Here is a 26,990-nt window from a genome sequence, read left to right on the forward strand (position 1 = left end):
ACAGAGGAGCACTTTTAGCAATAGACCAAGACAACTGCGCTGCTCCAAAGAGCAGTATATGAGGTCATTCTTACCCTTGGCCATTAGCTCTATAATGAATCAACCTATAGCCGGGAAAGTGATGACCCCCTCCTGTTAGACTGTTTGTGGTGACTTCTTTTTTTTTATTCTTCCTTAATTTTTTTCTAATATTTGTACATCTGTTCACTTGTAATGCTATTGTGACACTGTAACTTCCTTTGGGATCAATAATCTATCTAACATGGTGGGAAAACTACAAACACGAGACAATCTGCAGGTGCTGGAAATCCAAAGCAACACACACACACACACAAAATGCTGGAGGAACTCTGCAGGTCAGGCAGCATCTATGGAAAAGATTATTTTCCATGGTCCTCTGTCCTCTCCTATCAGATTCCCACTTCTCCAGCCCTTTGTCTCTTTCACCAATCCACTTCCCAGCTCGTTATTTCCATTCCTCTCCTTCTCCCAGTTTCACCTATCACCTACCACCTTGTACCTCTTCCTCTCCTTCCCCGCCACCTTCTTACGCTGACTTCTCCCTTTCCTTTCCAGTCCTGGAGAAGGGCCTCGGCCTGAAACATCGACTGTCCTCTCCTTTCCAGAGATGCTGCCTGGCCTGCTGAGTTCCTCCAGTACTTTGTGTGCGTTGATGGGGAAACTAACATTTTTTTTTGCTTCTAGAGGAGGTTTATTCAGTGATTATAATACCATGTTATGTCATGTTATTACAGGACTACAGAATTCCACAATGCACACTATTTACAATCAGTAGCTTCATGACTACACGGTCAGCTTCACTCAGAATCCACTCAAGCCCCTGTGGCACCCACCAAGTAGGCAAGTAACACCTTCTCAAACCTTTCAAGGAAGCAACATTTAGAGATGATGCATCAGTGACAATATATTCTAAGGGACTGTATTGAATTGCTTGGTACAAGGAATGTAGATAGTGACATATCCCAATTATATTTACTGTATAAATTTTGAATAAAGTATATTGTTTGAAGAAAATCAAGGTTAGGTGGAAAGGATGGGAAAGTAGGGCAAAATGCATAACTCTCTCAAAGAGCTAGGAAATACATGTTGGGCCAAATGGACTCTCCTGGTGATATGCGAGTCTGTACAGATATCAAATCTCACATATCAGTTGATTGTCTCCATCTCCCCTTTGACTACTGATGTCAAAGCTCAGGGAAAGTCACTTACTGAATGAAAACATGAACTGCATTTCAAAAGCACCCCACACATCCCTTTCAGAACTCCTAAAGAACCTTGCCACCAATTCACAGTCATTCCCATAAACAGCAGGTGATTCACATTGAACTGATTTGATTGTGGGAAAAGTACTCATTGGAACACCAAGGAGAAGTTCCCTGCTCTTCTTCAGAGTTATCTTTGGCCCACTTGAAAGTGGTAGGGCCTCCTACAAAAATCGTACTGCCAACAAGGCGATTCACTGGAGATCAACAGGATTGAGAACTTCAAGTTCCTAGGAGTGAGCATCAACAAATTGTCCTGGACCAAGCACGTAGACATCATGGACAAGAAAGCCACCAATGCCTGTACTTCTTCAGGAGGCTAAAGAAATTTAACAAGTCCTCTTTGACCTTCCCCAATTTTTATCAATGGGCCATAGGAAGCATCCTTCCTGCATGTACAATGGCTTGGTGTGGCAACTGCTCTCCCCGTGACTGGAAGAAACTGCAGAGAGTTGTGGACACAGCCCAGCGCATCACGGAAACCAGCCTCTCCTCTGTGGAGTCTGTCTGTACTTCACACTGCCTCGGTAAAACAGCAGTATAATTAAAGACCCCAAACATCCTCTCTTCTCCCCTCTCCTATTGAGGATACAAAAGTTTAAAAATGCATACCACCAGGCTTAAGGACAGCTTCTCTTTTGCTGTTAAAAGACTACAGAATGGTTCCCTAGAGCAATAAAATAGACTCTTGACGTCACAACCAATCTTGTTCTGGTCTTGAACCTTATTGTTTCACTTTACTCTGTTACTGTTTTACCTTGTGCAATCTCAACGCAGTGTGCAATGAACAGGTCTGTGTGAGCACAGATCTCTTCACTGTATCACGGTACACGTGATAATAATAAACCGACTCCACTTCCCTCCTGTGCGGCACTTGTGTCAGTCTGGATACTTACAAGTGGATCTTCAGAGAGGGGCTGGAATCCAAAGCTCTACGCATGCAGCTGGTATCAGCTGCAGAACCGGAAACGTCCATTCCACCACCCAAACGTCACCAAGGCAACGCCGACTCTCTGCAAGGTGCACTGCAGCATCTCAGCAAGGGCTGCTCCATCAACATCCCCAAACCAATCTCCACTAATGAGAAGGACACCTCCGAGATGCTCGCCTCTGAGTGCTAAATTGGATCTATATTATTAATCGTTCGCTTTTACTGAGACCCTGCCCTGGAACTTCTGGTGAACGTGCTCCCACGGTGGGGGAGGAAGGGCTGTACTGGTTCAAAGCAGGGTTCACCATCTTCTTCTCAAGGGAACCCACGGATGTGTGACAAATGCCAGCCTTTACAGCAAAGTCAACGTTCCATGTGAAATTCCAAACAAGTAACTCGATCCTCAAGGCTCACATTGTCCACTCCTTTCAGGCAGGCAGACTGGACACATCATCTCTCTCTGGCACCTTGCCTACTTGAGCAGATGGCCAATATCTTTGTCCTCTCAACTCAAGGATACTCTCCCTCAAATCTTAGTTACCAGCCAAGGTCGGCAAGATGAAAGCACAATGTCTCAAAGTACCATCCCAGTTTTTTCCTTTTGATGTTAACCACTGTGTGACTTAATATAATTAAACTGCCTCGCATGATTAGAGACACCAGAAACAAAATGGACCATAAAGTGAACAGCAAAACGGATATTATCTGTCTTGCAAAGAGACGTTTACAGCCACCCATGTAGCCAAATTCAGTGAAGGAAACAGAAAGATCTTTTGCCCTATCCAAATGTTCCTGCTGTCTGCTATGAAGTCTGACGCCACGAGGATAGGTAAGGTTCCTCCCTGTAGTCGCTGGACTGAGGCCTTCTCACACTGTTCCACTGTTTGGGCAAAGTAAACAAGAGATGGGAGCAGCAATGGACCAGCTGGTACTTTGAGCCCATTCCAACATTCATTCTAATCAGAACGATGACTCAGGTTGGCCACCATTCATCAGGAAATGGGCTGAAGGATCTTCAACTTGACACATTCGCTCTGTTTCTCTCCCCACAGGCTCTGACTGACCTGCCAAGTGTCCCCAGCACTTTCTGCTTTGTTGATGAAGGGGATGGATCGAGAAGATGCCTTGTCTCATTGGTATTTGGGCGAATGAAACACCTGCCGGGTTCTGAGACCCAACAGCGTAAGATGCTGAGGAGTTTCATCTCCACACTGGTGAGTCTAGAGCCAAGAAGGTGTCACCATTTAGAGCAGCAAACAATCAGCTGGAGGAACTCAGCGGGTTGAGCGGCATCTTGGGGTGGGGGTGGGTGAGAGCAGGGGCTGGTCAGGAGAAGGAATTGTTGACGTACCATTTTGACACCGTGGACCTTACATCAGGACAGAGTGTGGGGAAGGGAGGCTAGCCAGAGTGATTGATGGATTGTACGGTGAAGGATGTCAGTCTGGCAGGGGAGGGAAAGGAGTTGGAGAGCAAAGATGATGGATGGAGGCAGAGACAAAAAGGGAGCAGTAAATGGACTGAGATGAGAAATGTTTGCTCTCAGGATTTGCGTACCTCTGGAATTCCATGGAAGCTCAGATGTCATGTCCTTTCAAGGCTGTGAACAGATATTTAGGCAGGCTGAGGAGATAGAGAACCGATGGGGACTGAGGCACGGGATCTTATGGAACAGTAGGGCAGTCTTGAAAGGCTCCTGTGTCCCTGGCCCAGTTTGAAGTGCATGTCTACCACACTCTGACATTAAGACAGAGAGGAGTGTGCACACTTCTGGTCCACACACTACAGGAAGGATGTGGCAGCAATAGAGAGGCTGCAGAGGAGATTCACCAGGATGTTCCCTGGAATTGAGGGTCATTGTTATGAGCAATTAGATAAGTTGGATTTATAGTATAGAGGAAGCTCATGAGTGACTCTTTAAAGGTTTATGCAATTATGAGGCCCTAGATAGGCTTGATAAGTTGCAATCTTTTTCTTAAGGCAGGGGCACTTACAACTAGAGGGCGCTGCTTTACGGTGAGCTGGGATTCACTTAAGGGCGATCTGAGGGTATATTTTTTCCACGCAGAGTCTGGTGATCATCTGGAAGGAGCTGCCAGAGGAGATGAAGGAGGGACCATTTGAACAGCATTTGTTCAGGAACTTGGATGAGAAAAGCGGAGAGGAACGTGGGCAAATGGGACTAGCATCATGTTCAGCATGGGTGAGGTGGGTCAAAACAGTCCTGCTTTTGTCAGCAAAACTAAAGAGTGGTCATTGACTTAAAGGAAGGGGGTTAGTGCATACTCCTGTCTACTCCGGGGGGGAGGGTTGACAGCATCAAGCTTCAAGGAGTGCGCGTCATCAGAACACTGTCCTGGTCCAACCACGTTGAGGCCACAGCCAAGAAAGCTCACCAACATCTCTCCATCCTCTGGAGGCGAAAGAAATTTGGCATGTCCCATTTGACCCGAACCAATTTTTATCGATGCACCATAAAAAGCATCCTATCCAGACGCATGACTGCTTGGGATGGCAATTACCCGGCCTGTGACCACAATAAACCGCAGAGAGTCGTGGATAAGACTCAGCACATCACGGAAAACAGCCTCCCCTCCGTGGACTCTGTCTACAGTTCTCGCTGCCTCAGTACAGCAGCCAAGACCCCTGTACGTTCTCTCTTTTCCCCTCTTGTATCGGACAGAATTTATAAAAGCTTTGAAAGCACGTACCACCCGGCTCAAGGACAGCTTTTATCTGGCTATTTTGAAACTATTAAATGGCTCCCGTGTACAATAAGGACTCTTGACCTCACAATTTATATCGTTATGACCTTGCATCTTATTGTCTGCCTGCACTGAACTTTCTCTGAAACTTAAAATGCTGGCAGAACTCAGCAGGCCAGACAGCATCTACGGGAGGAGGTAGTGACGACGTTTCAGGGTTGATGAAGGGTTTCGGCCCGAAACGTCGTCACGACCTCCTCCCATAGATGCTGTCTGGCCTGCTGAGTTCTGCCAGCATTTTGTGTTTTTTATTTACTTCCAGCATCTGCAGATTCACTGGTGTTGCCTCTGAAACGGTAACACTTTATTCTGCATCTGTTACTGGTGTCCCTGGCGCTACCTCAATGCACTGCTGTAGTGAACAGTATGTATGAAAGCTTTTCACTGCACTTGAGGATAATAAGTCAATTCTAACTCAGTCTCTATGCCGTACAATCTCACGATAATTTATCCGGTCAAGCACACCCACCACCAACACCGACCTGCAGGTGAGTCCTCACAAAGGACCGGCGCCTCGTGTACTCAAAGTTGTTCTTCATGAGGAAATAGAGGAGTGTGGATGCATCGGTTCGGATAGTGCCTAACTTCGAGTTACAGCTCTTCAGGATCTCGTAGCACATCGCGGCACACATGTCGGCCCTGCCTTCAAAGAACAAGGATGGAAACTGGAAAAAAAAAAGAGGAAAATTCCTGAGGGATTTGGGAAGGAGGCCAAGGAGGTGGTCACAGACTGCCCACAGTCTCTCTGCACTGGATTCAACTCACGAGCAGGGTCACTGCCAACCAGCTCAGCTCTATCCTTGGGGCTCACTGGCACACGATGATGGGAGACCGTGGGTGGGGCTACATCTCCTGTCAAAGCTCTCCAAGATTGAAATTTTTTAAAAAACTATTAAATTATGAGAATAATTTTTAAAAATCTACTTTGTAATCAAATTTACAAAATTACCCTCATACAATTATAAGCATTTAATTAAGTAACAATGCTTTGGAAAAAAAAAGTTATATGATTTGTCACTACCCGTGGCCTCTACATCTTCAGGCTGAGGACGTGCATTTGAATAAATGATGCATTGAGTCCAATACCAGGTCTGCTGACAAAGTAAGTAGGTGTTTGATGGTCAGCACCAACTTGCTGGGTTGAAGGACCTGCTCTTAGAATCTCACCAAGAGTACCCCAGGAAAGCGGACACAGCACCATCCACCACCCACAAGGTCTGACCCTTACTGGATTCTTAAGGGTGAATGGTGTCAGCTCCCATCAGAATTCTTGTCTCCAAGAAACAGGATTCAGCCCAATGAGAGAAGAATTGGGTTGGAAGGCTGAATGGCCTGTCACTGCTAATCCAGGGATGGGCTCCTGCCCAAGCTTTAAGAGGAAGAAAGAATTGGAAGTGGGGCCTGTACCTTATAGACAAGGTTCCGCAGAGCGGCAAAGACGGACTTCAGCGCTGCTTCTGACTGGTTTATCCTCAGGAAGCAAAGATGCACGTCAAAAACCTTCTTCATCAAAGGGTTGTGTCCATGGTCAGCGAGTAGTTGGCCCTGAAAACAAACGCAATAACCTCAGACTGGGTGAACATCGCCAAAACAGCAACATTTCTGAGGACAACACACACGAAATGCTGCCTGGCCTGCTGTGTTCCACCAGCATTTTGTGTGCGTTGTTTGGATTTCCACCATCTGCAGATTTCCTCGTGTTTGCACACATCTGAGGACACTGGGATTGCTGAGAACACTGTGGGTGGCTATAAGAAGCTAGCTGAGCCAAAGAGAATGGAAGAAAACTCACTGACACCTCCACTTCCGTAGGGGGCTAAAGGACGTCACAGCTGACCCGATCTTCACCAATTTTTAATCGATGCACCACAGAAAGCACTCTGCTGATGTATCATGGCTTGGTATGGAAACTGCTCTGTACATGACCACAAGAAACTGCAGAGCTGTTGACACAGCTCAGCTTTCATGGAAAAGCAGCCTTCACTCCAGGGAATCTGTCTATGCTCCTCACTTTCTTGGGAAAACAGCCAGCAAATCAAAGATCCTGCTCATCTTGGACATTCTCTCTTCATCCCCCTCGTATTGGCTGAAGATACAAAAGCCAGAAAGCACAAACCACCAGACTTAAGGACAACTTCTATTACAAGACCATTGTCCAGTCACCTAGTATGATAAAGTGGACTCTTGACCTTACAAGCTACCTCATCAATCCGTTCACCTTATTGACTCCTTGCACTACATGTTCTCTGTAAATCGATCACTGTATTCTGCATCCTGTTACTGCTTTTCCCTTGTACTACCTCAATGTACTGGTGTGACAACACAGACGGCATGCAAAACAAAGTTTTTCACTGCGTCTCAGTAAATAACAAACCAATTTGCCAATTCAGCTAGGTTTCAAAGTGCTGTTCACACCACACACAGGTCAAATCAGGTTAGCATTGTTTTCCTGAAGCGCATTTGTTTTCATCAAACGGTACTGTTCTACGAGCAGCACTTGACCAGTCAGCCTGTTGAACCCGTGTCATTTAATCATTGGCTGGTTTTTGTTTATCACCCTCATTTCTCCCACTGTCTTCCCGTAATCCTTAACCCCCCCTAACTATTAAAGAGCCTATCTATCTCTGCCTTAAGTACACCCATTCTCCACAGCCCTCTGTGGTAACGAATTCCACAGAATTGCCACCCTCCAGCTGAAGAACTACCTCCTTGTCTCAGCTCTGGTGCAGCACGGTGCCCAAGCTGGGGTCAGTGCTGCCCCCTAGTGTTCGCTTGGCAGAAGGTATTGTGCTCAGCTGCAGATTTCTACATTCGTGGACTTGGGGTCCTGGACTATATTTTTTTGTGTGACTCTACTTCACTGATATCTTATATCTGTCTGTGACTGCTGTTTTGCACCTTAGCCCCCAGAGTAAGTTTTGTTTCATTTGGCTGTAGTCATAGGTATTTATGTTTGGCTGAATGACAATTAGAACTGACTATTAAAGGGGCGCCCCTTTACTCTGAGCCTGTGGCAACCTATTAATTTCATGGTCCCCTTTGCTGATGTCAGTTCGTTATTCCAGCTTTATTTCATTCCGTGTCGTGAAGTCATAGAAAAGTACAGATACAGGCCCTTTGGCCCATCTAGTCCATGCTGAACCATTTAAACTGTCTAGTCCCGTTGATTTGCAGCCAGTCCATAGCCCTCCATACCACTGCCATCCAAGAACCTCTCCAAACTTCTCTTAAACATTGAAATCGAGCTCACGTGCACCACTTGCACTAGTAGCTTGTTCTCACACCCCTCTGTGCGAAGAAATGTCTCCTCATGTTTCCTTTCAACTTTTCATCTTTCACCCTTACCCCATGACCTCTAGTTGTAGTCCCACCCCACCTCAGTGAAAAAAGCCTGCTTGCATTTACCCTCATAATTTTGTACACCTCCATCAAATCTCCCCTCAATCTTCTACATCCCAAGGAATGAAGTCCTAACCTATTCAAGATTTTCAGAAAAATCAGGTCCTCCAGACCCAGCAACATCCTTGTAAATTTTTTCTGTACTCTTTCAACCTTACTTACAGCTTTCCTGTAGGTATAGGTGACCAAAACTGCATACAATACTCTAAATTAGGTCTCACCAACATCTTATAAATTTCAACATAACATCCCATCTCCTGTACTCAACACACTGATTTACGAAGGCCAATGTGCCAAAAGCTTTCTTTACAACCCTATCTACCTGTGATGCCACTTTCAATAAGTTCCAAGATCCCTTTCCTCTGCCACACGTTGTCAGGGCAAGACCTACCCTGAATGGTCCTACTGAAGTGAAACACCTCGCACTTCTCTACAATAAGTTCCACCTGCCATTTTTCCAACTGGTCCAGATCCCACTGCAACTGCTGACAGTTTTCCCTCGCTGTCCACTGCACCCCCAATCTCGGTGTCATCTGCAAATTTGCCGATCCTGTTAACCACATTATCATCCAGATTGCTGACGTAGGTGACAAACAATGGACCCAGCACGGATCGCTGCGGCTCTCCTCTAGCCGCAGGCCTCCAGAGAGGCAAACATCTATAGAGGCACAAGTTTAAATCCCACAACAGTGGCTAAGGGATTTTCATACTTTATTATATCAGAGCTGTTGCTTCACAGGTCTAGAAACTTGGGTTCAATCCTGACCTCAGGTGCTGCCTGCCTGGAGTTTGCACGTTCTCCCAGTTTACTCTAGGTGTTCCGTTTCTTTCGCACACTCCAAAGGCGTGCAGGTTGGTGGGGTTAACTGCCCCTAATGTAGGGCAGGTGGGACAACTGCTGGGGAGAATAAGCACAGGGAAAATTAGTCGGGTTGGAGAAATGAACTGCTCTGTGAGCCTGCACTGATTCGATGGGCCAGATGGCCTCCTATTGCCATCATGAAAGAAAAATGAACGTTCTTCAGCATTCGTCATCACTGTGGTCTCAAGCCTCAGTTTCCATTCCACTTCCAGCCCCATGACCTTATCCCTATACCCCTCCATCACAGCCCTATGCTCCAGAATTCCCTCACTCAACCCCTCCCCTTTGCTAAGCTGCCTCTGGGTCAGCTGTCTGGCTTTCTGGATCGCCTGTCTAGTAATATAACTCTTCTCCTTTCATTTGGAAGAGGACTAACCCCAACAGATACCAGAGTGTGAAGTGAGAGGGTGTGACAGGAGTGTTGTCTCATACCATCAGTGAAGATTAGTATCTCATGTGACCTCTTTCTTTGAATAAAACACACAAGATGCTGGAGGAATTCAGCGCGTCAGTCAGTATCTATGGACGGGAATAAACAGTCGATGGAGGGTCTCAGCCCAAAACGTCGACCATTCATCACTTACCGTTGTCTTCCGCACCACTTGGAGAACCTCACCTTAAAAACGTGCGTGAACAGGGACATTCTATCCAGCACAGTCAGACACACTTCAGTCGCAATGTTGGCCTCCAGGAGTGACTGATGAATGACATCAGCGTCAGAATGTCCGTAGCCTGGTTAAAGGGAAAGTTTTATTACCACAACATTCAGTACCAATGGCCCACCTAAATCACAGCTCAGAGGCATAAATTTCACAACTTAAAATGAAACAAAGAACACCTCTAAATAAGACCGATTGCTTCTTTGCTGCTGTAAATGACAGAACTTCAAAATCTACCTCATTTACTGTTCTGTGTTGTAAAATCCCAACATGCAGTGAAGACACTGTGACATTACATAAATAGGACTGAAAGGGAAACTATATCGGCCATGAAAATGGGGGAGCAGACTTGACGGGCCAAATGGCTCCTATATCTTTGGTTTAAGTGTGATGTGATGTAGAATGGAAGGACTTTTTCTAAGGAGTGAAGATTTTGTTAAATGAGAGTAAATTCTAAGTAAACCCTTTCTCTGCCTCGCCTTCACTAACACTCCTGATCTTGTGTACTGGTGAAGGTGCATCATTTCTTTGACAAGTTTGGAGCCAGTGACAACAAAGGAGCTCATGAAACATTTTAAATCAAGAGTGTGTGTCATAGAGGGGAGCCTGCAGGAGGGGATAGCCTTGACCCTCCTGGTGGTGAAGGTAGGGAGGGGGTTTCGGAGGACGCTGTAAGCCTCTGTGCCGCAGTGTTGGAGGGAAGTTGTTAGGGTACTAAGCAGCCAGCTGAACTGCTTAGTCCTGGATGTGAACAGAGATCTCAGATTCCCACTGCCCTCCTGACTTCACCCTTTAACGGCTCGAACTGTTACAGGACCTTGACACTTCCAACATGAAAAAAATGGTCCCTTACAGGTGCCTTTGTGTTTGCTTGTACAAGTTCAACATTGGCTTTACGGCTTTTATATCATTACCCCAACCACCCTTCCAGAGATTAGTGGGTCCTGTACACCTACCTGACAAAGTGTGCAGGACCCAATAACTCCTGTCATTTAGGAAGAAATATAGCGATCAGAAGGTTTATGTAACTGGAACACTGAGTGACTAATGCTGATTCACATTTTACTATGAACATTCCCACAAACCACTCCTCCATCCCTCAGTTGTATAAGTAAATCCCAACTTAAGACTATAATAAGTGTGAAACTTAAACAGTTTAAATAAGGAATGAAATTTGCCTTTGGTTAAGACAATACAGAAAAGGCTATTTGTTGTATTCCATATCCAAATTTTGGTTTCCTTGAAGCCAACCGACCTGGATTTTGGACATTAGGTATAATGTGGAGTCACCCAATACTGCAAGCCACCAAAAATAAATTTCTTCCTCTCAATCCCTCAAGTTTCTTTAATTGTCTCAGAACATGCATTTACTAACAAGATACCAGTTGATGTTTGCCCAAAATCATCTCAAATTGAGAGAAGCAAAGGTATTGGACTTGACTCTCCAAGAGCCAATGGGGGCATCTCGTGCTACTTTTCTTGGAGGTGGTGTGACCCTCAGGTCAACTCTCAGGGCAGGTCTCTAACTCTCCCAAAGCTCCTTCCTTGCAAACACTATCAACTCATTGGCGTTCTCACTGCTCCTCACAGTGCCCAGGTAGTCTCCTGCTCTGATCTATATGTGTGATACAACGATGCAGTGTCCTGAACTCTGGCAGTGATTAGGAGGGACAAAAATAGCCGTCTTCCGCAATGAGCAATTTCTCCACCAATGCATGGAAATGGCTGACCGGAGAGCAGTATCCGGTAAGGCACCAGGTCCCTTTAGACCAAGGGTTCCCAACCTGGGGTCCACAGACCCCTTCGGTTAGTGGTAAGGCTCCACAGAATAAAACGTTTGGGAACCCCTGCTTTAGACTTCCTGAAGGCAACCACATACAATCGACAGGAAGAGTACAATATCTCACCCATTTCCAACCTGTGGTAGAGTGTGCAGGTCCGGAATGGGACTCAGTCACCTCAGAACCAACAGAACGGAACTAGACACAAATACCAAGGGACTGGGGTGAACTGAAAGTGTCCTTTTAATATCCTGCTGCTCCCGCTAAAGTTCTCATAACCGTAACAATTCTCCACTGAAAATCTGAAATCAAGAAAGGATTTCCCACTCTTTACAATGGTGCCTACACTTCAAAAATGCAAAAGGGATTATAAAAATTCCAGTTTCTCTTCTGTCTTTTGATGCCTCAGAGAGCTTAAACGTTATCTCCTCCAGGGCCTGGTGATCTACTGATCCTGTCTAAAACATGGTGTGCCCCATGATCAATTCCTATCCATCCTGCATCAAGTGTAGCTCAGAGCAAGAAGGGACTTCCCTCATCCTCCACACTAATTATTGGGGCTTACTCCCCCCAGATCTCCGGCCAGGATTTTAAGGGATAATGCAGTTATTTGAGGGTGGCGCCCAAACTATACCTCGGATTTGGGTTGAGAGTCGAAAGCGTGAAATGGTGCAGACCTAAACCAAAAGAGATGATAAGCTCTAGTCCGCGAGGAGTAGTGTCGCTGACCGAGGAACAGAAATAACCCTTCCCTCAGAAACAGTTACAGGATACATATCTGAAGGGACAGGCTGCGAATTTGGGAACCTCTGCCCCTCTGGGATCAGAGCTGTAGCAACAACAAACCAACAAACATAACCTTGCTGAGTCTTACCATTGTCTACAGAAATCCCAAGAACACTGGAAACCTTTCTTACACTGGAAACAGAGATAAGGTCATTTTATTACAAGGATACCGTCACCAGTAACACAGTCTTAACATGGACCCACATTCCTATTGGCTTTTAACAGGAGTACAACAGGATAAGTATTTAACATTACCAAATTTTGTCTCATCATTTGTTCCAGGAGCCAAATATATATATTTTTTTACACATTCATTGTGAAGAGTCTCTTTCTCCCCGCCCCCCCCCCCCCCCCCCCAGTTTAAAGAAATGAATCTTAAATTATTTTGGTGACATTTAATTCAACAGATCAACATTTCGCAGAATTGCAAACATTTCCTTGGTCCATGAAAAGTTATAAAAAGTTGGGAACACCCACACACACATACACAGGTAAACAATAAGGAGGTAATAAGGAGGTAAGAACCCTGACACACAATAATCTGTTTATGCTGTGAGCTGAGGACGTATCGTTCTGTCGACACACATAACCAACACATCATCTTGTTAAACAAACTTGATCTGCAGTTATTTTTGTACACCTGCCACACTCCGCGTCGCTGAGGTATTCTTACAATGGCAGCATGTACTTTGGAATGCGTCTTTCAAAATGCAGTTACTGAGTTATACACTGATCAATTACGTTAGTGTGTCAGTCATGGTGAGTGGTATGGTCAGGTCACGTTAATGGGGCAGCAGACTGGGTGAATTGAAGGGTGAGCAGCAATGGGAAGCTGAACCTGCGGGGATTAGTGCAGTCATTTGCCAACGTAGGTGTAAGTTATAATAGAAATTAAAAATTGTTACATTTGCCTGTGTTTTTAAAGCCTATTACAGTGAACACTATTAACCAAAAAGCAAGCTAAACCAAATGTAAAATGAGACTTTAATTCCTATCAGTATCCTAAGCAACTGGTGAGATTATGCAGTGAAAGACTGTTCATGACATTGAAATAATTCAGGACTTATCAGTTTTTAGAAGAATTCTCAATGTGAGTTCAGATAGAGGGAATTAATCCCAATGTGATCCAGATGTTTAATCTTGAAACCTGGCTGAATCCCATAAACTCGATATCTAGAACCAGTTGATCAGAGTTCTCAGAAAGACACTAATATTAGCACAGCAAATGAAAGCAAGACATCTGTGGAAATAAATAGCAAACCAAAAAAGGCCATCAAACCATATCAGAGACTGACTGAAAGTTGATAAGTGAATAAGGGACTGTACTTGCTCATTACAATTGAAGTCAATGCAGATATCTTTGTTGGAAAGCATTATTGTTTCTTGCAGGTCTACGAGGACATAGTTTTGTCTTTGTTCTCCTTTAAATGGGGAAGATGTGTTATTATGAGTGTACATAATAAAGAACTACAGTTCCCAGTGGACAATGTGGGCAGTTCACTCCAGGAGTGTAAGATACATTGGCGAGCTGCTCGCCTGCACTCAGTGATAGGCCAAAGCCCATTGAAAATAAAATGTTTCAGCATTAACCCGTGTAAAATTTGTCTTTGTTAAGAACAAACAGGCCAATGATGGATCACAATGAACCACATTTAGGGGCAGGAGAGTGTGTGCCCAGAGGCCACAATGTAAGAGGGATTGGCAGACTAGTAGTGCAGACTATTATCTAAATGGGGAGAAAATTTAGAGGTGCAGAGGGACTGAGGAGTCCTCGTGCAAGACTCCCAGAAGGCTAATTCACAGGTTGAGTCTGCTGTAAAGAAGGTAAATGCAATGTTGGCATTTATTTCAAGAGGAACAGAATATAAAAACAAGGAGATAAAGATGAAACTTTGTAAGACATTAGTCAGGACGTATTGTCATTGGAGTGAGTCCAAAGGAGATGCATGAGGATGATTCCAGGAATTAAGGGATTTACATATGAGGAGCATTTGGTAGTTTTGGGCCTGTACTCACTGAGATTCAGAATAATGCATGGGGATCTCATTGAAACCTACCAAATGTTGAAAGGTCTAGATAGGGTGGATGTGGAGCAGATGTTTCCTCTGGTGGGGGTATCCAGAACTACAGGGCACAGCCTCAAAATTGAGGGGCGACCTGTTAGAACAGAGGTAAGGAGGAATTTTTTTTTAGCCGAGGAGTGGTGAATCTGTGGTGTGCTCTGACACAGACTGCAGTGGAGGCCAAGTCCGTGGGTATATTCAAAGCAGATGATAGATTCCTGATTGCTCAGGGCATCGAGGGATATGGTGAGAGGGTTGAATGGGATCCCGATCAACAATGATGAAATGGCGGAGCAGACTCGCTGGCCAAATTCATCTCCTCCTTTTTAGGGCTTAGGAACCGGGGGAAGAGGGGAAATTGTGAAAAATTGCTCACTCAGCACATTGTTGTGGTTTGTAACATGTAGTTGGATCGCGAAGTAGATTCTGTCAAAGAAATAGCTGGAAAAGTGAAAACTAGCAGGAGTTGTGGGGTACAGTACAGAGGCCGTTGCTCCAACTAGATGGATCTTTCAATGAGCCGACAAGTCACCAATGGGCTGAACAGCTCGCTATATATAACCGAGTTTCATCCTGACCTCCGTGCTGTTCGTGCAGAGCTTGAACAACCTCCTGTTGAGCAAGTGGATTTCCTCTGGGTGCTCTGTGTTTTCCCTGCATCAAGGATGCGCCGTCAGAGGTGAATTGGTTACCTTTAATGTGTAAAGAAGTGCAGACTGAACAAAGGGGGAGCTGATGAGTGTGTGCGTGAGAGAATAAGCAGCTGGGTCACAGGGAAATCAGGAAGGGGTGGGCAACCGAGGATTGCTCCTTTAGGAAGCGACATGGAGCAGATGGGTTCATTCTGACTCGTGACAGTTTTGTTTGAGAAATAATACGGAGTTTAGCAACAGAAGATTCATTTCTGCTTCACCATTAACTTTACTTGGGCTTGTTAATAAATACATAATGTTAACTGAGTAATGGTAGTAACTCCTTTAACTAGAGCATCTGTCCCCAGAGAAAGTGAAAAAGAAGTTCCACAATACACTCTTATCTGATGATATAAACAACACTTCTGGACCATCAACGGTTATGAGTTGCATCTGCAAAATGTTCCAAATCTGTTCCATCCCCGACTGATTTTCGTTGGCGTGCTTTGTTTCAGCCAATGGGAAATGTGGTGGTCCACAACCATGCTCTGGGGGTGGTGTGCTACGTCTGTACAAAGGAGGGGTTGCACTGATACCCTTGACCGTCCCTAGATGCCAGGTGACTTACTGTGGTTAAAAGTGTAAGAGTTATCCAGGCTGCTCAGCTGCTGCAATCTGGCATGCATCATTCCTGCTCTATTGCGAGAAACAGGCAACGTTTGAGCTCTTTTCTCATGTGTAATACTCATGGGTCCTAACCCCTCTTGGTTCCTGCAAGATGGGGAAATGGGATAGAGCAAAGGTTAACGTCAGCACAATGCCGCCAAAGCCGAGGTGTTAGCAAAGCAGTCTTACTTTACAGCATGTCACTGAACTGGTTAGTCTACTTTTCCTATATTAACTGCACTTGGCCTCAATTGCGATCACTTAAAATGGAGGTATCGTCACCAGCCGATGTTCGAAGCCTAAGGAATTTTTGGTTCTCAAAATTTAGAAGCAATCGGAACAACAATTGGAAGTTGTAAAGCTCAAATAATTACAAGTGAGTGTGAGTGAGGACACTGCCATCTAGTGGTTAAAGCCCAGAAAATCAACTGCAATAGCCAAGCACAATACAGTTAGTGACCACTTTCTTAGGGACAGGAGTGGAACACACAGCGTGACCCTCTGTGATCGCCCATCCACTTCAAGGTTCGACATGGTTAGTTGAGTTACTCTCACCTTCCTGTCAAGCTCGAACCAGCCTCTCCATTAACCTTTCCTTTGCCTGCAGAACTGCAGCTCATTGGATTTTGTTTTTGTTTCCAGCACCATTCTCTGTAAAAGCTCTACAGACTATTGTGCGTGAAAATCTCGGGAGATCTGCAGTTTCTAAGAAACTCAAACCCACCTGGCACCAACAATCATTACATCGTCAAAGTCACTTGGATCAGATTTCTGATGTTTGGTCTGAACCTCTTGACCACACCTGCATGCTCTGAATTGCATTGAGCTGCTGCCACATGATTAGCTGATTCGATATTGGCATTAAGGAGCAGACGTATGCAATAAAGTGGCCACTGAGTGTAAAGTGAAGGGACTGCTGCAATTGTTTTCACCTGTTGCAGAAGTTCCCAAGCAGCAGAACACCCAACGGTACAAACAACACACGCAAGCAATGGGGAGCGTATAACATGCAAAGCAACATGAAGTCAGATCTTACCCAAGAAGGGAAGGAGCCATACATATTTACTGTTTTGAGTTTAGCTTTTGCCATCGTGCAGGTGTGAAATGGAAAGAGAAAGTAGAATGTGTGTTAGGAGTAACTGGTGAATTCACTGCACCATACCACCACCCAGAGTTCATTATCAGAGACGAGACCAGGTTAGTTTGTATAGAAATACTAGAAAATACCACCCATCCAACCAGAAGAATAAGTCAAAAAAAGCTTCATAAAATTAACATTAGTTTCAGAAGTAAAGCTTCACAATCAGAGAATCACTCCAGTGTTTGGGGAAAAAAAAATACATTTTCAAGAAAATTGATAGTGTCCCGTAAAAAGATTTACCACACATTAATTAGCAAATTGTGCATTTGGGGAGAGCAGAATGGTGGGTTATGGTTCCGGAACAAGTAGATGGGGTAAAGCAGAAAAGCAGGTCAGCACAGACTAGACGGGCCAAAGGGCCTGTTTCTGTGCTGCGGTGCTCTACGGTTCTACCTAACCGAAGTGGAAATCTTTACCATTTAGTTCAGGGTTCACTGGGAACAGAGTTAGCAGCTTTGACTCGACTAGGAACTTGTCAGCTGTCAAGCCAATGTTACGCCAGCTCGCTTCTCATTTAAGACCCATACAAAATATATAGTGGGACAAAAAGGAATAATTTATTTTCATTCTAAATAATGCTTAGTACTATTTGAGACTGGAGAGTCATTAAAAACTATCAGTAACAGTTTAACCAGATTAGTGTAGGAAGTACAGCAGCTGATCTCTGCACAGTAAAATCCCACAAAACTACCATGGCCATAATCAGATTATCTGCTTTATAGCCCTTTGCCAGGGGGATAAATATTACCCTGGTCATGTGGCATAGACTTAACATCCTCGAATATATAATAGTATATCTGTTTACAATTTATGTCAACGATTTAGATGAAGGCATTGAGAATAACATCAGCAAGTTTGCTGATGATACTAAGCTGGGTGGCAGTGTGACATGTGATGAGGATGTTAGTAGAATTCAGGGTGACTTGGATAGGCTGGGTGAGTGGGCAGATACTTGGCAGATGACGTTTAATGTGAATAAGTGTGAGGTTATCCACTTTGGGAGTAAGAACAAGAAGGCAGATTATTATCTGAACGGTGTAAAGTTAGGTAAGGGAGAAATACAAAGAGATCTAGGAATCCTTGTTCATCAGTCACTGAAGGTGAACGAGCAAGTGCAGCAGGCAGTGAAGAAGGCTAATGGAATGTTGGCCTTTATTACAAAGGGAATTGAGTACAAGAGCAAGGAAATATTCTAGCATTTGTACAGGGCCCTGGTGAGACCACACCTGGAGTATTGTGTACAGTTTTGGTCTCCAGGGTTAAGGAAGGACATCCTGGCTGTAGAGGAAGTGCAGCGTAGATTCACAAGGTTAATTCCTGGGATGTCAGGACTGTCTTAAGCAGAGAGGTTAGAGAGACTGGGCTTGTACATGCTGGAATTAAGGAGATTGAGAGGGGATCTGATTGCAACATATCAGGATGTTATGTTTTCTGGATGCTTTCAAGAAGGAGCTAGATAGTTATCTTATGGATAGGGGAATCAAGGGATATGAGGACAAGGCAGGAACTGGGTATTGATAGTAGATGATCAGCCATGATCTCAAAATGGCGGTGCAGGCTTGAAGGGCCGAATGGTCTACTTCTGCACCTATTGTCTATTTAAAACGTGCTTACCAGTATCAAAGGAACCTCTTTGAGCTGTGGTTGAAGGAGTCTGACCCAGGGTGGGTTAGGGCTGGTTTTGGGAAAAGCTACCGTTTGATTTGCACTAATTGACAGATGATCTCAAGCAGCACTGAAGCAGAGCTGATGAAAACTACTGGCAAAATCTCAACCCTACTTCTCGATGTGACAGAGGCTTCACTATTCTTGCTGACACTTAACCCCAGTTTGCCCCTGTGGTGCCCCAACCCACGACATCCTCCACCTGGTCCAAACATGCCCTCCCACCGAGATCCCAGGCGGCTTTGCTGCCGCGAGCTGGAGGAGTAGCTTGACAAAAAGCAACTAGAAATCTGGAGAGAGTAACATCTGCCATAGGAAACAACAACTGACACTTACTGGCCACTGAGGCCGTGATTATTAATGTTATTAAAGCTGATGCTAGCTATTGCACAGGAAGATTCATTCCGTTTATAGGAATAACACCGCTGGGTCCCAGCTTTAAGACTGCTTAGTTTATGAAAGGCCAAGATAGAGTGGACATGGAAAGGATGTTTCCAATAATGTGGGAATCCGGGACCAGAGGGCACAGCCTCTGGGACTGAAGGTTGTCTCTTTAGAACAGAGACTGAGGAGGAATTCCCTCAGCCAGAGAGTGGTGAATCTGTGGAATTTGTTGCCTTTCAGTTGTGGAGGCCAAGTCATTGGGTATACTTAAAGCACAGGTTCGTGATTTGTCAGGGTGTCAAAGGCTATGGGGCAAAGGCAGGAGAACGGGGTTGAGAGGGTAAATGAATCAGCCATGACTGAATGGCAGAACAGACTAGATGGGCTGAATGGCCAAAAATTTTGTTCCTGTGTCTTATGGTCTCTTTGATCCATCACCCTGGTCATTCTCTCTTTTCTCTGTCTCCCCACCAATTCCATCGTCAGAAGATACAAAAGTTTGAGAACACATACAACTATGCTCAAGGACAGCTTCTATCTCGCTGTTATGAGAACCTGGAACCCACCACTTCTAAGATAGAGATGAACTCCTGATTCTAAAATCTACCTTGGCAAGACCCCCGCACTTTATTTGTTTAACTGCACTGCACATTCACTGTAATAGTGATGCGGTATTCCACTTTCACCTGTTGTTTTTCACTTTGTACTACCTCAGTGAATTTATGTATGGAACGGTCTGCATGGATACCAGGCAAAGGAAAACGTTCTGTATCTTGGTCCATGCAATAGCAATAAACCTTTGGCAGCAATTATTGCATTACTGTTTGAAAGATCTCACTGTGCAGCCCAGAGCTTTTTCAGATTTCCTCAAAGGTTCTTAATTGACTGTGAAGCATTTTTGTGGGGAGTTTTTTGGTTTAGAAAGGGGTTCACCACATTTTTTATGCCATGGGCCAATACCATTAAGCAAGGGGTCTGCAGACCCCAGTTTGGGCACCCCTGCTTTAGAAGCAAAATATTCTCTCTTCCCTCGTCTAATATCTGAAAAGAAACACACACCAGCATTCCTGAGCAAAGAACAGAATCAGGACCAGTACCTTGCAATGTATCGTTTCCCCATGTAACGGAACTGGTGAAGACAGACTCTGTTGAAAAGGAAGATTTAATTTTCAGCATTGCATTATTGAATACGTAGTTTCGGATACCACATGGATAATGAATCATCAACAACACCAAAGACTGGTCAGCACCTTGTAAACACAAAGAAATATGCCTCCCATCTATACACGTAATAAATAGATTTTTCCTTAATAAATCAGAGGTGAGATAGGGAAACTGTTTCACTGATTGAGTATGATTTGGATTTGACTGAACGAAGGGGCAGTGAAAAGAGATTCCACAGGGGGATTACAGACAGACTTTGCACCTACACGAGGTGATGTCACAGGAAGGCGGCATCCATCGCCAGGGACCCCCACCATCCAAGCTCTGCCCTCTTCTGGATGCTGCCGTCGGGCAGGAGGTACAGAAGCCCGAAGACCCACAGCTGCGGGTTCAACAGCAGCACCTTTCCCACCACCACTGGGTTCCTAAACTCACCTGAAAAACCCTCTGAGGACATCTTCAGGAGGCAGCACCTCAAGAAGCCAGCATCCATCAGTAATGACCCTGACCATTTGGGACATGCCCTCGCCCTCTTGTTACTACCACCGGGAAGGTGGTACAAGAGCCTGAAAACTTACATTCAGCAATTCGGGAACAGCTTCTTCCCCTCTGTCATGCCACGTTTTCAAACAGTCCACTATTCCTTTTATTGCACTTATTTATGGTTGTAATTTACAGTATCTTCATGCCCTTAGCAACAAAATTCACTTCATATAAGTTAGTGATAATAAACCTGATATTTCTGCAGACTCTGCGAGAAAGATCATGGATGTGGAACTAGTTGTGCAGCTACTTCACACAGTTAGCAGAGGCACAATGGACCGATCCATCATCAGAGACCCCCGCCACCCAGGCCACTCTCTCTTCTCACTGCTACCCTCAGGAAGGTGGTAGAGGAGCCTCGGGACCCACACTACCAGGTTCAGGAATAGTTATTACCCCTCAACCAACAGGCTCTTGTTGCAGAGTGGATTAACTTCATTCGCTGTATCACTGAACTGTCCCCACAACTCATGGACTCACTTTCAGGGACTCTTCATGTCGTGTTCTCAAGACTTGTTTCTTATTTATTATTATTCTTGCTTTTCTTTTGTATTGGTGCAGTTTGTTGCCTTTTACACAGTGGACTGTCCTGTGCAGTCTTCCAGTGATTCTACTGTGCTTCTTGGATTTACTGTGAATGCCCGCAAGAATAACGAATCTATATGGTGACAGATATGTACTTTGATAATGAATTTACTTTGCCCAGTCTTTGGAACAACATGATTCTCCATTGCTGCAAGGATCCAGTGCTGAAATACACTCACTCTAAGATGGTGAAGAAGTCCATCGTCTCTGAGCTAGAAGCTTTGTTCCAGTAAGTAATCAGCGCATCTATAAAATAAACAAGTAATTATGCATTATTCCCTCAGCCATTATAAGAATAAGACTCAATGATGTGACCAAAACCTCCCCCAGTTCCAGGCGACTCCTAGCCCATGACTGCTTGAGGTGGTTGAGCGTTTGGGATGGCACTTCACATCTCAAAGCCAGAGGATCCAAGCGTAAACATCAGGGGAACAGACCACCTCACATACCACCCACCCACCCTTCCCTGCAGCCTGCTCCACAGACGTCAGTGGAAGGATTTGCAGTGGCCCACAGAAAAGAAGCAGAGAAACAAGTCATCCTCGAGCAGGAGGAGGAGAAAGGAATGTAAAAGCTACAGTTGGGCCAGAAGTAGGCCATTCAGTCCCTTGATTCTGTCCTACCATTTGAAAAATATCACGTCTCATCTTTTATCTCAGTACCCGCCTGCTCCTAATGTCCACTTTTCTGTAAGATATAGTTTTAATTACTTATAATGAGGGCATAACTCTATAATTACTGTGATATAAAATGACTTTGCCATCCAAAATGTATTTATTTGCTTATTGAGGCAGTGCACAACAGGCCCGACCAGCCAGCAACCCCCAATTTAACCCTAGCTTGATCACAGGACAATTTACAATGACCAACTGGTACGTGTTTGGACTGTGGGAGGACACTGGAGCACCCGGAAAGCCCAGCTGATCGGAGGGAGAATGTGCAGACTCCAGCCAGAGAACACCCGAGGTGGGGATCGAACCGGGGTCTCGGGCACCTGCGCCGCTGTGCTGCCTTTCCCTCCTCCCACTGGTCGGTTTCCGGGGAAGACAGAGGTAAATTTGTTTAACCCATTCTAGTGGTGTACATCTGGAGAACCCGGACACCACATCGGAAAGTCTCTGCTCCCTTCTCTCCAAGCCTCTCGGAGGAGGGGTGCTCAGAGCTGCCTACACCACGTTCCTGAAGTGGTTTAACAACAGCTTTGTGCGGCATCTGGATCTCCTTCACCCAATGCAATTACAGACACTCAGCGGCCATTTCATTAAGGGGCACCTGTAAACCTGCTCGTTAATGCAAATTAGGGTCCTTCTCGTTAACCCCTTCAGTCCGCCCGTCATGTTGGTTAAGCTTCGCTGCATTCCAGGACCAATGCCGCACCCAGGATTGGCCGCAGCCCACTTCCAACAGGCCGGACTGGTTTCCAGTGGGTTACTGACTCCTCGCTGAGATGATGCAGAATTTTTTCCACACAAGGGGTGGTCTCAATGTGGAATGAGCTACAATAACAACTTCAAAGAGACAGATGGACAGGTCCATGGATTGGGAATGTCTGGACTGTTATGGGCCAAAGAGAACAAGCTTAGATGACATCTAAATCATCTTGGGCCAGTTGGTCTGGAAGGCCTTTTTCAGTGCTGTACAACTCTAGCACAAATCCCCTTAGTTATTCCATCCGTCCTAGTTCTTATAGCAACTAAACAAATGGAAATTCCCAAGGGAAAGGAGGCACTTGTCTGCTGCTGGGTGCTTACCCTCAGACATGCTCTTCAACACGTGCAGGAAGCACATGAGCAGGCTCCTGATCTCCACCTGCTCCAGCTTGTCACAGCGCACGATGCAGCTTCCGACACAACCGTGGTTCTGAGAGAGAGGGACACACCGGTGAAAACTCGCTCCGGTCGGCCAAGGGTAAAGCAATTTTAGAAGCAAGCGCCACTTCTCAAACAGGAGGCTGTTCTAACACCCCACTGGCGGTGGTGAGCTGAACAGGTTAGTTTTCAGTGACGACTAGAAAGACCAACCCACACCTTCATACAACATCGGTAGAACCACCAAGCCATGCAATAATCAGTACACTGTTGTATGATGACACAAGCAAAATCAGCTTCATTTATCCAGTGCCTATCAGACTTGCAAAAACTCATCTCAGACCACGTCAGGAGCAAACTGGGCCTCTCAGCCTTCTCCAGCATTCAATAGATCAGCAACCCCACTCTCTTGCCCTGTCCCTGTAACCCTTAAACCCCTTAAGAATGAAGAACCTATCAATCGCTGATTAAAGAAATCTATCATCCTCACCGATCTGATCTTGGGGTGACTCCAGACCCACCAAACCAGATGACAATTAACTACTCCCCCATTGCTTGACCCAGGAACAATTATGAATTGGGAGACAGTGTCGACATTGCCAGCAACATCCACTTCTTGTGAATTAACTAAAAAGAGTGCAGGGATGAGGGGTTCAATAAAATACCAGATGAGTCACCACGGGGGCTTAGTTGGGGGAGCTAGTGTGGACAGGAGGAAGAGAGGCACAGCTTTCTCAAAGAGAAGTGGGAGAAAGAAGTGGGGTTGGTGCTTTCATTGGAGGTTTGGGGGGGAAATATGCAGCTTTCAGTGGTTTTCAACTAACTCTTTGGTTTGGAGAGAACATTGCTGGAAAAATACTATAAGATACTTCAAGACCCCATACCAGGAAAAACATAAAGACACAAATGTGGCGTGTTGGAGAAGGTGGCAAATCATTTCCAAATTCCTTGAGATTGCCCTAAATTAAGTTTATATTGGAAAGGTATTCACAGAACATTAGTTAAGGTATTTAAGATACAGATAACCTGGACTTTGTGACTCTCTACTTGGGGCATGTATGGTTTTCGGAACAGAAGAAAGATAAAAAGCTGCTGCAGGCCCTTTCAGCGGCAAGTCAGAAATCAATCACCAGGAAGTGGCTAAATCCAGTATCACCGACTTTAGAAGATCGGCATGAAATTATTTTTGAAATATTTAAAATGGAAAAGATGACTTACTCCCTGAGAATTCAAAGAAAAGAATTATCAAATTTGCAACAAATAGATTGACTTTATAACCCCAATGCGAGCAGACTTCAGCTGACTCTCCTAAAGGTTCATACTGTTTTCCCCATCAACATAGTGATAGTGCTAACGTAAGATCCCTTGGTTTGAATGTTCACTGTTTTAGTTAGAACCATAGAACATTACAGCACAGAAACAGGCCTTTTGGCCCTTCTTCGCTGTGCCGAACCATTTTCTGCCGAGTCCCACCGACCTGCACCTGGGTCATATCTCTCCAAACCCCTCTCATCCATGTACCTGTCCAAGTTTTTCTTAAATGTCAAAAGTGAGCCCGCATTCACCACTTCATCTGGCAGCTCATTCCACACTCCCACCACTCTCTGCATGAAGAAGCCCCCACTAATGTTCCCTTTAAACTTTTCCCCCTTCACCCTTAACCCATGACCTCTGGTTTTTTTTCTCCCCTAGCCTCAGTGGAAAAAGCCTGCTTGCATTCACTCTATCTATACCCATCATAATTTTATATACCTCTATCAAATCTCCCCTCATTCTCCTACGCTCCAGGGAATTAAGTCCTAACCTATTCAACCTTTCTATGTAACTCAGTTTCTCAAGTCCCGGCAACATCCTTGTAAACCTTCTCTGCACTCTTTCAACCTTATTAATATCCTTCCTGTAATTAGGTGACCAAAACTGCACATATTACGCCAAATTCGGTCTCACCAATGTCTTATACAACCTCACCATTACATTCCAACTCTTATACTCAATACTTTGATTCATAAAGGCCAATGTACCGAAAGCTCTCTTTACAACCCTATCTACTTGTGAAGCCACTTTTAGGGAATTATGTATCTGTACCCCCAGATCCCTCTGTTCTACTGCACTCCTCAGTGTCCTACCATTTACCTACCATGTTCCACCTTGGTTTGACCTTCTGAAGTGCAAGACCTCACACTTGTCCGCATTAAACTCCATCTGCCATTTTTCAGCCCATTCCTCCAACTGGTCCAAATCCCTCTGCAAGCTTTGAAAACCTTCCTCACTGTCCACTAAACCTCCAATCTTTGTATCATCAGCAAATTTGCTGATCCAATTTGCCACATTATCATCCAGATCATTGATATAGATGACAAATAACAATGGACCCAGCACTGATCCCTGTGGCACACCATTAGTCACAGGCCTCCACTCAGAGTAGCAATCCTCCACTTCCACTCTCTGACTTCTCCCATTAAGCTAATGTCTAATCCAATTTACTACCTCTCCATGTATACCTAGCCACTGAATCTTCCTAACTAATCTCCCATGCGGGACTTTGTCAAAGGCCTTACTAAAGTCCATGTACACAACATCCACTGCCTTCCCTTCATCCTGCCTTCTCTTTTCATTTCTGGAAAACATGGAATCAACATAAGAAAAAGATTTGGGGGAAAAAAATGATAAAATGAAGTAATAGTAAGTATACAGAGATTGGATAAGTAGGTTTATGGGTAGGAGCAAACATGAACGTGTTAAGATACAAACACCTACGATGGAAGTTACATAGGGTTACATTTTGGACTAGAAAGAAATGGACCAGAAGAGTTACATGGAAATTATTATTCAACCACTATTATTACTATTTTTAACAACTATTATTATTATTTAGTTTAATAGTGTGGAATTACAATTGCACATAAATATTTATTAAGTGCTTAATTATTTTTCTTTTAATATCATCTCAGTGTGTACTTGTGAATGTATAAATATATACAGATTTACACATATATAAAAATGAAAAAGGTCTTATATGTAAAAAAGATTGTGTAATACTTGTGAATACCTTATTCAAATAAAAAATAAAAGAAGGGATTCCTCAGTTTGGGCCTCAAAATGAGGCGCAGTCACCAGTGGTAGAACTTTGAATTTAGAGGACGATCAAAAGTTTAGGACTGGAAGGGGAACAGATGGCACGTGGGGTCAAAGGTGGAAGAGAGATACAGATAATTTAAGTGAGTGGGCAGGGGTCTGGCAGATGGAATACAATGTTGGTAAATGTGAGGTCATCCACTTTGGAAGGAAAAACAGTGAGCAGATTTAAATGGTGAAAAATTACAGCGTGCTGCTGTGCAGAGGGACTTGGGGGTGGCAGAAGGTTGGTTTGCAGGTGCAGCAGGCTATCAGGAAGGCAAATGGGATGTTGGCCTTCATTGCTCAAGGGATTGAATTGAAGAGCAGGGAGGTTATGCTGCAATGTACAGGGTACTGGTGAGGCCACTTCCGGAGTACTGCGTGTAGTTCTGTCTCCTTACTTGAAGAAGGATATACTGGCTTTGGAGGTGGTGCAGAGGAGGTTCACCAGGTTGATTCCAGAGATGAGGGGGATTAAACTATGAGGAGAGATTGAGTCACCTGGGACTGTACTCCCTGGAATTCCAAAGAATGAGAGGAGATCTTATGGAAACATATAAAATTATGAAAGGGATAGATAAGATGGAGGCAAGAAGGTTGTTTCCACTGATGGGTGGGACTAGAACTAGGGACATAGCCTAAGACTCGGGGAGTAGATTTAGGATGGTGATGAGGAGGAACTGCTTTTCCCATAGAGAGGTGAATCTGTAGAATTCTCTGCCCAATGAACCAGTGGAGGCTACCCCAGTAAATATA

The 26,990-nt window shown here is 44.7% G+C and overlaps 2 protein-coding genes across 2 annotated transcripts in view; both read right to left on the bottom strand.

Annotated features, from left to right (window-relative positions):
• The window catches only part of LOC140720918 (dedicator of cytokinesis protein 9-like), a 151,102-nt gene extending 134,204 nt beyond the window's left edge, over positions 1–16,898 (bottom strand). Inside the window, exons 1-5 of the mRNA XM_073035767.1 lie at positions 16,864–16,898; positions 12,555–12,598; positions 9,857–9,972; positions 6,387–6,524; positions 5,462–5,644 (exon numbers count right to left, since the gene is read on the bottom strand). Coding sequence (XP_072891868.1) covers positions 5,462–5,644; positions 6,387–6,524; positions 9,857–9,972; positions 12,555–12,598; positions 16,864–16,883 — 501 coding nt within the window. The 5' untranslated portion in view covers positions 16,884–16,898. The remainder of the gene's footprint in view (positions 1–5,461; positions 5,645–6,386; positions 6,525–9,856; positions 9,973–12,554; positions 12,599–16,863) is intronic.
• dock9b (dedicator of cytokinesis 9b) overlaps positions 16,888–26,990 on the bottom strand; it is a 187,635-nt gene continuing 177,532 nt past the window's right edge. Inside the window, exons 37-40 of the mRNA XM_073028593.1 lie at positions 23,061–23,169; positions 21,489–21,555; positions 20,115–20,162; positions 16,888–16,907 (exon numbers count right to left, since the gene is read on the bottom strand). Of these exons, the coding sequence (XP_072884694.1) occupies positions 16,904–16,907; positions 20,115–20,162; positions 21,489–21,555; positions 23,061–23,169 (228 nt within the window). The 3' untranslated portion in view covers positions 16,888–16,903. The remainder of the gene's footprint in view (positions 16,908–20,114; positions 20,163–21,488; positions 21,556–23,060; positions 23,170–26,990) is intronic.

Source organism: Hemitrygon akajei, chromosome 2 (genome assembly GCF_048418815.1).
Source record: "Hemitrygon akajei chromosome 2, sHemAka1.3, whole genome shotgun sequence".
Taxonomy (NCBI): Eukaryota; Metazoa; Chordata; class Chondrichthyes; order Myliobatiformes; family Dasyatidae; genus Hemitrygon; species Hemitrygon akajei.